Raw genomic sequence first — 13,294 nt, 5'->3', positions numbered from 1 at the left:
CAACATGGCAGGGCTATTGTGAGGGTTGGATGGGACATTCTGTGCCTCCTTGACCTGGAACTGTGACTGTGGCTACTCCCCCCCACCCCCCAGTCTGAGGATGAGTGCGCCCTCGATTTGGACCTCGTGACTGATCTGGTTCTGCACATTGATGCCCGTGGGGAACCAGGTGCGTGCGTTCCCAACCATGTGCCCTCCACCTACCCCAGCCCCATCTGCCAGAGTAGCTGGCTCACACCTGCAGGGCCCCTTTACAGGTGGGATCCTGTGCTTCCTGCCAGGCTGGCAGGAGATCAAAGGAGTGCAGCAGCGCCTTCAGGAAGCCTTGGGCATGCATGAGAGCAAGTACCTCATCCTGCCAGGTGAGCGAGCATGGCAGGTATGATGCTCCCCACGTAGGAGTCTTACCCTCTTCCCTGGGGACTGAAGCCCTACATTGAACTTTAGGGGACTGGGTTTCTGACCAAGTAGGCCACTTTTCCCAGCTCTGATGATTTTCAGCTGGGTTTCAACAAAATGGGGTAAAAACTTGTGCCCTCCTCCTGGGGCTACTGTGGATGGAGCAGGGGCCCTGATCTGTGTGTTGCTGCCTCCAGTGCACTCCAATATCCCCATGATGGACCAGAAGGCCATATTCCAGCAGCCTCCACTTGGGGTGCGCAAGATTGTGTTGGCCACCAACATTGCTGAGACATCCATCACAATTAATGACATTGTGCACGTCGTGGACAGCGGTCTGCACAAAGAGGAGCGCTATGACCTGAAGACCAAGGTGCTGCTGTCAGTGGGGCCCGAACTTGTCACAGCCAGCCCTGGGGAGGGGGAAAGCCCAGCTCAGACCTGCTGTGTGTCAGAAAGCCACACAGTGTGAGCTTGAGGGTGCTATGGACAGTTGGAGCTGCTGCTTACCCGCCTAACCCACCCCCGTCCTCAGGTGTCCTGCCTGGAAACCGTGTGGGTATCGCGAGCAAATGTTATCCAGCGCCGGGGCCGGGCAGGCCGGTGTCAGTCAGGCTTTGCCTACCACCTGTTCCCACGCAGCCGGCTGGAGAAAATGGCCACTTTCCAAGTACCAGAGATCCTGCGCACACCCCTTGAGAACCTGGTGCTGCAAGCCAAGATCCACATGCCTGAGAAGACGGTGCGCAGGGCAGGGTTGGGCACACGCTGGCCTCACAGTCGGCAGGTGGGAGGAGGCTCCTGATGGGCTCTGGCTTGTCCTTGTAGGCAGTGGAGTTCCTCTCCAAGGCTGTGGACAGTCCTGACATCAAAGCAGTGGACGAGGCTGTGATCTTGCTGCAGGAGATTGGTGAGTAGGGGGTTGAGCCGGGCAGCAGAGTGGCTGGGAGGGCTGGGGGCTGACTGCTGAGCTGTTGCAGGAGTGCTGGACCAGCGAGAGTACCTGACCACCCTGGGGCAGCGCCTGGCCCACATCTCCACTGACCCTCGGCTGGCCAAGGCTATAGTGCTGGCTGCCATCTTCCGTTGCCTACACCCATTGCTGGTGGTGGTTTCCTGCCTCACCCGGGACCCCTTCAGCAGCAGCCTGCAGAACCGGGCAGAGGTGGACAAGGTCAGACCCAGCTCCTTCTCATAGCCCTCTGTCTCTCCTGTCTGCTGTCGTGCTGACCCCTGCTTCTCTCCTCCTCTCCCAGGTGAAGGCACTGCTGAGTCATGACAGTGGCAGCGACCATCTGGCCTTTGTGCGCGCCGTGGCAGGTTGGGAAGAAGTGTTGCGCTGGCAGGACCGCAGCTCCCGGGAGAATTACCTGGAGGAGAACCTGCTGTATGCACCCAGCCTGCGCTTCATCCACGGTCAGCTGGGCCTGGCACCCCCCTAACCCTCACTGAGCTTGTACTCCGGGCCCTTGGTTCACAGTGCACTTTGTCTCTCCAGGCCTCATCAAGCAGTTTTCGGAGAACATTTATGAAGCTTTCCTAGTGGGGAAGCCCTCGGACTGTACCCTGGCCTCTGCCCAGTGCAACGAGTACAGTGAGGAAGAGGAACTGGTGAAGGGTGTGCTGATGGCGGGGTTGTACCCCAATCTCATCCAGGTGCTGGCCTTGGGAGGGGGCGTTGACTGTACCGAGCTACCTCCAGCCCAGAGTTCAGCCACATCCATCTTTCCCTCCAATTTTGCAGGTGAGGCAGGGCAAGGTGACCCGGCAGGGGAAGTTCAAGCCCAACAGTGTCACATACAGGACCAAATCCGGCAACATCTTGCTGCACAAGTCGACCATTAACAGGTTGGGGTCAGGCAGGGCTGGGCCGGGCTGCTGGGAAAGGCCACAAAGGTAGCATCACCCAGCCTATGTTCTCTAGGGAGGCCACACGGTTGCGGAGCCGGTGGCTGACATATTTCATGGCTGTCAAGTCCAATGGCAGCGTCTTCGTCCGGGACTCCTCCCAGGTGCACCCACTAGCTGTGCTGCTACTGACGGACGGGGACGTGCACATCCGTGGTGGGTACCTGCAGACACCCACCTTAACTTGTAGGGCTGGTCCATCTTCTCAGGTTGGCCTCAGCTAGGCTCCTGCCATCTCTCCTTTCCCCCTAGATGATGGGCGCCGAGCCACCATCTCACTGAGTGACAGTGACCTGCTGAGGCTGGAGGGGGACTCTCGCACTGTGCGGCTGCTGAGGGAGCTGCGCCGGGCTCTGGGCCGCATGGTGGAGCAGAGTCTGCGCAGTGAGCTGGCTGCACTACCTCTCAGTGTGCAGCAAGAACACGGGCAGCTGCTTGCTCTACTAGCAGAACTGCTGCGTGGACCTTGTGGCAGCTTTGATGTACGCAAGACAGCTGATGACTGAGCCCCGCTTCCTCTGGGGCTGTGTACAGAGTGCATATGTTTATTTAAAATAAAGTTCTATTTATCCCTTGTGAGCATCGCTATCTCTGGGGTCCCTTCTTAGGGCCTCAGCACACTGGGCTCTGGGGCACCCATTCCCATTCTAAGAGAAAATGAAGGCATAGAAGGAGAGTGGATGTGCTTACTACTAGGGGACAAGGCCCAAGGTTTTAGGGAAGAAAGGGATTAGGAGCCACCCCCCCTTAGTGCTGGAACGACCAATGCTCTTTACTAACTTGACTACAACCTGGGATCACTGCTGCTCTTGGGCAGACATTTAGGAAATCTGTTTGGGTCTAGGTTCTACCTGCTGCTCCTTGTACTGCCCTGGCTGGCTGCCCTCACTGTGGGCAGAATAGTCATGGTCCTTGCAGGTCTGGTGGTTTTCGGTGTGTATTCTTATTGGCTGTCTGTCACCCCTAGGCCCGGGCAGATGAGAAAGTTCCACAGCACACCAATGCCCAACAGCTTTTGTATATTCCCTTGGTCACACCTGTAGAGTCAGAGTTAAGGTCATTAAGATTGTGCATACCTGTCCCTCAGCAAGAGGATGTCCAGGAGCATCCCAAATGCTGGAGGTGGACACAAACGAGGGCACGGAGGAAGGAAGCGCAAGACCTGCCTGGTGGGACATCACACAGCTTTATTTAGTCTTTAAATGTTTACAATAGGATCAAAGATTGATGAAGGTAATGGTTGAGCCGTACGCCAGTTGGTAACAGACAAACCCAGAGTGGCACACGCTACACAGGGACCATGGGTACCCCCCTTCCCCCTCGGGCCAGCTTTCACAGGTTCTCTGGCTCATGGGATCTTTCAAAGGGGCTGTGAGCAGGCACTCGGTTACCACCTCCACCCTTGGCAAAACCAGTGAAAGGTCCCTATGCCAAATTGGCACCCTCATGAACCCAAGACCTTTACGTCCAGCACTATTGGCTCTGCTGTGTCTCTTGATGAGGTCTTGCCGCGTCCGACTTCTACCTGTGGTCACAGCGTTGGTGCCCTTACCACCCTGCAAACCATCTCTAGGCAGGAAAGCTTTTTCCACAAAACACAGCCACCTCTAACTTGGTGGGTGCTTGGGGAGCTGTGGATACAATGTCAGAACTGCCCAGGGATAATTCTAAGAAATGGGTAGAAACTGCCAAGCCCAGGGGTGTCCTCCTTACACACAGATCAAATCAAAATCTAAGCAAAGACCCCTGCTTTGTCCAGTTGCAAGGGACACCAGGAGCAGAGGGGTTGAGGTGGAAGGGAGGGCTACCCCCCAGAGACAAATCTGCACTGCAGGAAATGCTCTTCTAGAGGATCAGCCCGTGGACACTCCCAGGCCATTTCACTACAAACTGGTAGGCTTTAATCCTTTATTAGAAACCATGCAAAGTTTAATACAAAAAATACAAGTACAATAGGAATCTTCATGTCAATACAATTTCTGGGATTTCCCATCACCGCAGCCCCTGAAGACTGGGCCCAGCTGGGACACCCCTCCACAGGCTAGCCTCAATCTCCTGCCTTTTATTTTAAATTTCAAGACCTGATTCCCCACTTTTCATGTGACTTCTAGACACCCTGACTCCGTTACTAAGGGCCTGAGTGTACTAGGTGCAGGCTTGGAGGAGTTTTAGGTCCTTGGCCCTTCCCTGTTTCCCCAGCCTTTGTGTCTCCCACTAGATCCCAGGAAACAAAACAGAAATGCCAAAACCAGCCTCTTGGTTAGAAGAGAAGCAGCATACACACACAATGCCAACACCACAAGTTCATACTCTGACCAGTCCCTTGTGTTTCCCACTGCTCACTCTCGGGGCTCCTGCCCCACCACGTCCCCTTCCCTGCCAGTCCATCTCCAGGGCCCAGTCTGTTCAAGCAGGGCTGGCCCTACTCAGTGGGCGGCTCTAGCCCCCAAGAACTGACAGGCTCCTAGGTGTAGGCTTACAGCTTTCTTCTCCCTCTAACCTTCAACACCTACTGAGAACTTTCATTCAGACATGGCCTCAATCTGTAAAACTACTACACCAGTTTTTAGGTTATTAGAAACAAAAGATAAAATGAATAAAAGACAGTTTTGATAGCAGCTGGGCAATAAGTATGGAAAGCAGCAGGGCCAGGTGGTACTGACCCCTAACTAACATGGGGGGCAGGGCAGCAAGGAGGGGGCTGGCACCACCTGCATGGCAAGTGTCCCTATGGGGCTAACAGGAGGCAGTGCTTGCTTGCTTACTGGGCTCCAGAGGAGGCAGGCAGGCAGAGTACTCACTGAGGGCCCCACCTCCACTCTCCTTCTAGGTGGACCCTGGGGCGGGAAGGGCATGTCTCTGGGCTTCAGTCAGTAAAACCAAACTAAGAGAAGGTTGGAATCTGGTTCCCCCTCCTCGACCCCAACAGATTCCCTTCCCAGCCTCCTCTGGGCAGCAGTGGTGCAATGTGGGAGCAGGAGCAAAGCAGGGGACCGGGCCTGGGGAGGCAATGGGAGGTGGCGTGGTGGTGAGACTGCTGCTGCCCAGCACCCACGCGGTCACACGTCTAGTGGGCAGCCTGGGTGAGAGACCCAGGGGCCCGGGTGCCCAAGGTGGGGCCGCCAGGAAAGTAGGGGGGCCGGGAGACAATGTCTGCCCCATGGTCGGTGCGGGCCCTGGCGTTGGCCCGGAACGTCAGCCTGTAGGTCTCAATCTGCAGTGACATGGGGGAGGGGTGGGAGAGGGCAACAGGGGACACAAGACGAGGAACACAGGGGACGGAAGACGAGACCAGAATGTCATCATTAAATGCCTGGAAAATAAAAGGTTGCTTCATTAAAATTTAGGCCACACTCTAGTCAACACACAAAGGAGTTTCAATTTTCGGCCAGTGGCAGGGCCCCTGGCTGGCCCTCAGGCCGAGCCCGGCCACTTACTTGTCTCCTGGATCTGGCTGTCCAAGGTCTGGGCCTCCCTTTGGTCACCACCCCCTGACAGGGTTGTATGGCCACTGAGGCCACAGGCCAAAGTGGGGGTGCCAGCTTCGGGTGCAGCCTCAGGGATGACTGGCTCCTCCCCAGCAGGGGGGCCCGGACACGGAAGGGCCTCGCTGCTACCGCCCTCAGTCTACAATGAAACATGGGGGAGACAATGCAGGGTCAGTGGGGGAGGGAGTGGAATGGAATGACAGTGGATTTCACACACAAATCCCACCCATGTTGCCCAGCCTCCCACGGGATCAAGGCCTCATCAGAGGAGAATCCCCTGCCACCTGGTTCCCCCTGACTGTAGCCACCTGGTGCAGAGCGGGAGCAAGGCCTCTGGGAGGCAGCCCTGGCAGTGACCAGAGCCCAAGGTGATAGTGCCAACCTCTCCACAAGGCTGGTACCAAATAAAAAGGGAGCTATGACAACGGATACTTAGCAACAAACCTGAAGGACAATCTTAGAAAGACAATGGGACTGAACTGGGTCGGCAGCAGGGGTGATGTGGATCACTTTTAGAAGCTCAGGGGCTTGTAATCAGCCCCTAAGGAGGAAGACCTGACACCGCATGTACACAGTGGGTGCTCCGAGATGCTTCCACATCCTGTTTGGTCATTTATCTGTTCATATGCCCTAGACACTGAAGCCTCTTCTCTGTGGGCCACTGTTCAGGGGACACAGGGAAGGGAGGAAGAAGGTGGCTGTGGGGAAGGATACAAGAAAGAGCTGATGAACATGGCAACTGCCCACAAAGTGTGACTGAGGGACATCTAGGACCTGGAGACTTCATGGGAGGAGAAGAACATTTGGAGACAGTGAACACACAGTGTGAGCAAAGCAGAGAGAGAGGGAACAACAGTGGGAAGCCTCAGTATGTCTGAAACCCTTATGGATCAATTTTCAACCCCAAAGGAAACAATGGGGACACTTCACAGTGGGTTTTAATAAGAATTGGGAAAAGAACAAGTCTCTGTATTAGACAACTCCAACAAAAAGAAAGAGAAGGGGAAAAAAAAAAATGGTAATTTGAGTATAAAAGCATATCATCAGATTTGGGGGTGGAGATGCCCAGGCCAGAGTCCTGGGCTGCACTCACTTGCTGCTGGCCATGGACAAGTAAGGACACCTGTGCCAACTCTCTGCTGCGCCCAACTCTAGTCAGAAGACTCCAGAGCAGCACCCTCACAGGCGCTTGGGGTGTGAACTGAGAATTTGAGGACCCCTAAAATGCTCACTGAAGTTGGTCAGGGCTTGGATCAGCACCCTCACAGGACAGGGTAATGGCATAGGCTGGGTGAACAGATGTGGGGGAAGGCCCAGAGCAGCTGCCTATGGACTCCCCACTCAGCCTTCCGAGTTGCCCACCAATGCCACAGAACAAAGGACAGACAGTGTCTTGGCACACAGAGGGTCTCACAGTACTGTGGAAGGAGGGAGGGGGATGGAAAGGAGGAAGGAGAGGCCCAGCCAATCCTGAGGATGGGCAGCTGTTACCCACTCCTAGAACACTGAGCTGGGTTATCTGCAGGTTGGCCTCCATTCAGGTGGATGCCAAGCCTGCTGCCCCCAGCATTAAAAAATGTGCCATCCTGCTACCAGGCCAGAAGCAGAGCCTGACACAGAGCAGGCACTCATGTTGTCCTTGTTCAGCAGTCTGCTGGGAGAACCATATGGTATAGACCTGCCTTGAGTGACCATGCCCCAGGCCACAGTCATTCTGCAAATGGAGGAGATAGGTTCAGGGCCTCAAGAGTTAAGGAAGGCCAAGGCTCTCAGGACAAGGTCTGTGTCCAGCTAGACAGGTGAGATGGGGCCAGGAGGGGGCTTGTCACCTCTCCTGCCTCAGTCAGGACTGATGATAGATGACGGTAACACAGCAATGGTGGATGAAGACACAACTCCTGTAGAAACTGAGGGGCGGCGACAGGTGCCCACCTGCTGGGACCTTGATCCTAGCTGCACAACTTACACCCCTGCCCAGCTGTGTCCCCCTGTGACCCACTGGCTACCTTCACAGCACCTCCCGCAGGCAGGTGGCCCACATTATCGAGGGATCCCACCTTCGCCTGGGCCTTCTCCTTGAAGTTCAACTTCTGACTTTCAATCTTGACATCTCCTCCACCTGCAACCAGAACAGAATCCACTGGTCACTAGGAGTGATTGAAAAAGACTCCTGTAGATAAAGCCAGAAAAGAGATGCTGGCTTGTCAAAGGCAAAAGGTGCGCTGTTATGGAGGGGATTGGAACCATGGCAATGAGACGATATATGATAGAATGAATGTAAAACTAATGTTCTCCCATGTAAACTATTGCATAGTTCACAATACAACAGTTAAGAAAAAAAAAAAGGTGTGCTGTTGTGGGGCAGTTCTGAGGAAGAACATGGAGGCAAGGAGAGGTTGACACAGGCTCACAGACTGCTCTGGGCCGGTCAGGCGGTCTTTCAGTCTAGCAGTCACAGCACAGAACAGCCCGGAGGAGGGGCAGTGCTTCCCCTCACTGCCCAGCCAGCCCCTCAAGGGTCCTGAGATGACTGCTTCTGGTAACTCCTTCTGCAGGAGAGGGAGGGAGGAGGAAGATGGTAAGCAGTACACAGCCTCCACAGTTTAGTTAAGGTCATGACCCTTGTTTTAAAGCTACTAAAACAGGTTGGGAGAGAGATGACTTTCTCAATGTTGCTGAGCTAGTGGTTGACAGGGGCACGTGTCAATGTGGCTTGTCTGGGCCTTTTAACTCAGTCACACATTAGTGGAAAAATAGGTAAAAAGAAGTGGCCTCAGAACTGAGTAGAGAGAGGGTAGACATGACCCAGCTCAGCATGGACCCTGGCCGACCTCAGGGATTCAGTTTCCTGAGCAGAAATCAAGGAGGGAGTAAGGCTAGATTCCCTCAGCGTGGTTCCAGCTCCACAGCTCACATCACAAACCTCAATACCCCCCGGCTCTTCAGTGACATAGCTCAGCCTCAGGGAAAAGCCACACCTCCAGTCATTTAGTGTCACTGGGGAAGGAAGTATCTCACAAGAGTGGATCTTCCAGATGAAAGGGAAAATTGGCATTGATGAAGGATAATGGTTGCACAACTTGAAAAATATAACTGATATCACTAAGTTGTAAACCAGAAAAAGTGTGAAAAGGCAAATATTGTGTTACATATAATCTTCCAATTGAAACAAACAAAACAGGCTACAGAGGCTAACATTACTTTCTGTAATAAGAAGCAAATAAATAAATAAATGAAGGGAATAGCTAGGGGGCAAACTTTTTGACCCTTTAAATAACAACACAGTCTAAAATAGACAACACAATTCACTGAGAAGGAAAGTTGTCTCTTTACCTTGACCTTCAGAGTGGTCCATGGAGACTGACCTTCTGAGATGCCAGGTCTCCCCAATGCTGCAGTGATGGCTTCCCTACCCCTGAATTTCTTGTGGACTTGGGAATCAGGACACACAGGACTGTTTCGCCCATAGCCAAGGCAGGGGTGCAGAGGCCTTTGTGGGGTGGAAGGAAACTCTGCGTTGTTGTTGTTGAAGGCACTTATTTGTGGGTCTACACAGTATTGCTTGTCCCTGCAGTCCTAGCTTCTGAAATGCTAGCTCTGTTCCTGTGGGAGCTGACTGACCCTGGCTCCCAGGGGACAGCATGCCATGCACACAGCAGGTGTTCAAGAGAACGCTGGGTGGTCTTTACAAACTCTTCCTTCTCCACCTTAGCATGTGAATGTTAGCATTGTGATCCTCCCTACCCTACCAGATAATAAGGATTGCAGGCTGTGTTGCTTCCACTGCTGAGACTTTTTTCAGATTCAGGGAGCCACCAGAATCTTTATGGAATGATAAGGTGTAGGGATGAGACCATCCCCAGCCAAAGAGCTATTTCTGGTCCATGGCAGGCCCATTCGTCCCTATGAGCTCCAGATGGCAAGATGACACCACTCACCAGGTTTGTGTTTGATGTTAGCCTTGGATCCACATTTGGATGAGACTTTAGAAATGTCAACTTTCTTGTTCTGAATCTGAACCTGAGGAGACAACACAAAGAAATCATTATTCATAGAGACATAAGGTCAGGGTCCTTTGTATAAGTCATGCTCCTTTGTATAATCATCTTCATGTTCCAGTTTATTTTCTTCCTCTGTAGCCTGTCTCAGTCTGCTCAAGGTCAGGGTCATCCCCAAATGCCTGTAAGAGCCCTTGAAACACTTTGGACCTGCTTTTTGCTCCTGATGCTCCTCCAGTCACACCAGTTCAGTCTGTTTCTGACACACGCAAGGCCATTACAGCCTGACCTGGTCAGGGCAGGGCACACAGGCAGTTCTTTTCCAAGTTTTCCAGGTCTTGAACCTGGTTCTCCCTGAAATGTTTGTTTCATCTCAAAAAGTTATATGTAAACCTCTTGCCTAGAGATAACCTAGAATAATATTTTCATATACTTTCTACCAGTCTCTTAAAAACATTTTCCTCATCATGGCTGAGATTTGTATTCCTGCTTAAGTTAAATTGTGAGGTTTCCCCACAAAAGTTCTGCAAAGGAACAGGCAGATAATAATTTATCTTATGACATGCTATATGAGGACTCCTGGTGTGGCACATTAGCAGTTTAAATCCACCAGCTACTGCTCAGAAACCCTATACAGGGTCACTATGAGTCAGAATCGACTCAAGGGCACTTACCAACAAAAGAATACTATATGAACCTAAGTGTATTCTTAATATTGAAGACTGAGTTGATTTCCAATTCCAGTTTTCACCACTATAATAGACACCTTTTAAGAACAAGTCTTTGCAGTTCTGAGGACTCCCTCAGGCAACATGCCCGCAAGCGCAGTTACACAGTCAAGGAGTCAGGTGGTATTAAAGGGCTTTGAAAAGTGTACCCAAAACGATACACAATAGAATGAATGTAAAACTAATGTTCTCCCATGTAAACGATCACATAATTCACAATAAAACATTAAAAAAAAAAAAGTATACCCAAATGGCTTTCCTGAAATCTTTTAATTGACACCGCCACCAAACAGCTTTACTTGTTTGTCTCACCACATCCTCTTCTTGCTAAAGAAAAAAACCTTGCTAAGGTATGAAACATGGTTTGTTTTAGTTGCTTTATTACTAAGGTTAACTTTTTTCATGGCATTCCTGGGCTTGGAGATGCATCTGTCTCATCTCTGTCTTTCTTTTTGCCTATGTTAGTCAGAGTCTATTCTCTTTTATGTATAACATCAAAGTACAAATTAGAGTTAGGATCTACCCTACATGGGTATACCTTCAGAGTAACATATAACAAACAGAAAACCTTATTTCTAAACAAGATTAGACTCCCATGTGCAACAGACAGGAATTCAACACATATTTTTAAGAACACAATTTAATCCACAAGAGAAATACAGTCTCAAGAAGGCAGATGTGTTATCTACTGTACTTTATTTTCCCAGCACAAAGCATGGCTCATAGTTATGTACCTTTGACTGTCAGTTTACCTGAGCCATGCTTATTCTTGCCTCTAGATTTCTGGCTCATGCTGTTTCCTAACCTAGACAAGACCATTACGTCTTCCTCTCATCCTGCTCAAAATCTCCTTCTCCAAAGCCTTTCCTGGCTTTAGCTTCAGCCCATCTCTTCCTCACATTATCTCTTTAAAGGGAAACCATCATGAACTATACAATAACTGCTTCAGGTGCTCGGTTATCATGGACAGAGGACCCACTATATGTTGAGTGATCTGCTAATGCTGGGGAAGTACAGTCAAAATACAGTCTCCACAATATTTCATCTTTCCAACAAGGCTGGAATTTTTCCTAGACAGAATCAATGCTTTGTTTTTCTCTTCAATCTATAGATCATTCAATTCCTTAGCTATTTATAGGTACCCCCAACATGGAAGGGATTTATGATACATTACAAAATCCAAAACTGTTGTCAAGTTGACTTATAGTGACCCTCTAAGACAGAGTAAAATTGCCCTTACGGTTTCTGAGGTTGCAAATCTTTACAGAGGTTGCCCCATCTTTCTCCAGAGTGGTTGGTGTATTAGAACCACTAACCTTTCAGGTAACATCTCAACACTTAACTCACGACATCACTAGGATGCCATGATATATTGCAGGCAGCCCTTAAATATGTACTGATGGAAAGGAGAGCCCCCAAGTTATAGAACTGTTGTCAAATCACTATAAATGCTATATCTGGGGTCAGAACGCAACATCATATTTTATCTGCCAGGGGAAAAAAATGGCCAATTCTAGAAGAGAAGCCATGAAGACCTCATCCATGTGCATCTCCCTGTTCTTGTTCCTCATAAACACACAAGATATAGCACCTGCTTCAACCAAGACTATCTGCCCATCTTGTGTCCAAAAGCAAGAGACAAGCTCGTCTTGCATGATCCCTAAACTGAAAGGGAAGCCCTAGGGCCACCTGTGAGGTGTTAACCCTTCAAGGCCTAGGAACTCTCCAAGGTACTGACCCCACATGTTCTCAAAGCTGCCACTTCTTTTTACCCTTTACCCACTTATCACTCAAACCATAATTGCTGAAGGGAAGTTTCCCTTTATAGATGTATTTCAGCTCAAAAATGAAGGAATGATAGAATTAAGAGTTTCTTAGTTGTATGCTCATGAACTCACAGATCTAGGTATTTAGCAACAATAGCTACCAACATGGAGAGAAGCAGAAGAAAGAGAGACATCACGTGCCTCCTGATTGAAAAACAACTCTTGTTGACATAGTCATACTAAGATAGAAGGAAAAAAAAATCAAACCTGAACCAACAAACAGACAAATGAGGGACAAAGAAATATGGTATATTAAACAGTGGGAATATAATCAGAAAATCAAATTCTAGGACAACCACCCAGTATATTCACAAATAAATTGCTAGGCAGTTTAAAAAAAAAAAAAAGATGCAGGGAACTTATATAGAGTAAAAGAAACTTAAGACACAGAGCAACCAGCCATATTTACAGACTTTATTTGTTTACTTGGTTGGATCCTGATTCAAATATTATAAAAAGCAAACCTGTTTTATATGCTAGTAGGGATATGTTTTCTGTTTATTTTTAAGGGTCTGTATTTATGATTAAATGATATACATGAGGCTGGCTTCAAAACACTCAAGAGTGGGCATAGATAGATAGAACAATATAGCCTACCAGGTAATAACTGAAGATGTGTCTATCGTACAAGTTCATTTTACTGTTTTCTATTCCTGCATGCTTGAAAATTTTCACAATAAAAAGTTTTTTAAAAGCTAAGTTGCACTCATTGCCATGCTGCAATGAGTTTCGATGACAGGTAAGACTGAGGAATTCACACTGACCACCTAAGACAGGCAGCGTCCCTTAAACAAATAAATAAGGGGGAATCTGATGCAGACCGTGCGGACCCGGTCAGGAGGTCAAGGCCCTGTGGGCCCAAGCGTTGTTGACCGTCCAAACCATAGTCTCTGAGGATCAGACTTTAGCTACCTAGTAGACATAGCAAACTGTCCCTCATCTGATTA

At 49.9% G+C, this 13,294-nt stretch overlaps 2 protein-coding genes across 4 annotated transcripts in view; one reads left to right on the top strand and one right to left on the bottom strand.

The window, feature by feature from the left end:
- The window catches only part of DHX30 (DEAH (Asp-Glu-Ala-His) box helicase 30), a 34,004-nt gene extending 31,118 nt beyond the window's left edge, over positions 1-2,886 (top strand). For all 3 annotated transcript variants that reach the window (XM_006868792.1, XM_006868791.1, XM_006868790.1), the window contains 11 exons: positions 94-169; positions 258-362; positions 597-772; positions 935-1,141; positions 1,228-1,309; positions 1,380-1,573; positions 1,656-1,815; positions 1,898-2,055; positions 2,144-2,247; positions 2,324-2,463; positions 2,560-2,886. In XM_006868792.1, the coding sequence (XP_006868854.1) occupies positions 94-169; positions 258-362; positions 597-772; positions 935-1,141; positions 1,228-1,309; positions 1,380-1,573; positions 1,656-1,815; positions 1,898-2,055; positions 2,144-2,247; positions 2,324-2,463; positions 2,560-2,813 (1,656 nt within the window). In that variant the 3' untranslated portion in view covers positions 2,814-2,886. The remainder of the gene's footprint in view (positions 1-93; positions 170-257; positions 363-596; positions 773-934; positions 1,142-1,227; positions 1,310-1,379; positions 1,574-1,655; positions 1,816-1,897; positions 2,056-2,143; positions 2,248-2,323; positions 2,464-2,559) is intronic.
- Positions 2,887-5,374: 2,488 nt separating this feature from the next.
- Positions 5,375-13,294, bottom strand: part of MAP4 (microtubule-associated protein 4) — a 168,236-nt gene continuing 160,316 nt past the window's right edge. The window contains 3 exon segments of the mRNA XM_006868836.1: positions 5,375-5,521; positions 7,802-7,914; positions 9,734-9,815. Of these exon segments, the coding sequence (XP_006868898.1) occupies positions 5,375-5,521; positions 7,802-7,914; positions 9,734-9,815 (342 nt within the window).

The sequence above is a fragment of the Chrysochloris asiatica genome, unplaced genomic scaffold, assembly GCF_000296735.1.
Source record: "Chrysochloris asiatica unplaced genomic scaffold, ChrAsi1.0 scaffold00124, whole genome shotgun sequence".
Taxonomy (NCBI): Eukaryota; Metazoa; Chordata; class Mammalia; order Afrosoricida; family Chrysochloridae; genus Chrysochloris; species Chrysochloris asiatica.
The sequence above is the reverse complement of the archived record's forward strand: the minus strand, read 5'-3'. Positions and strand labels throughout refer to the sequence as shown.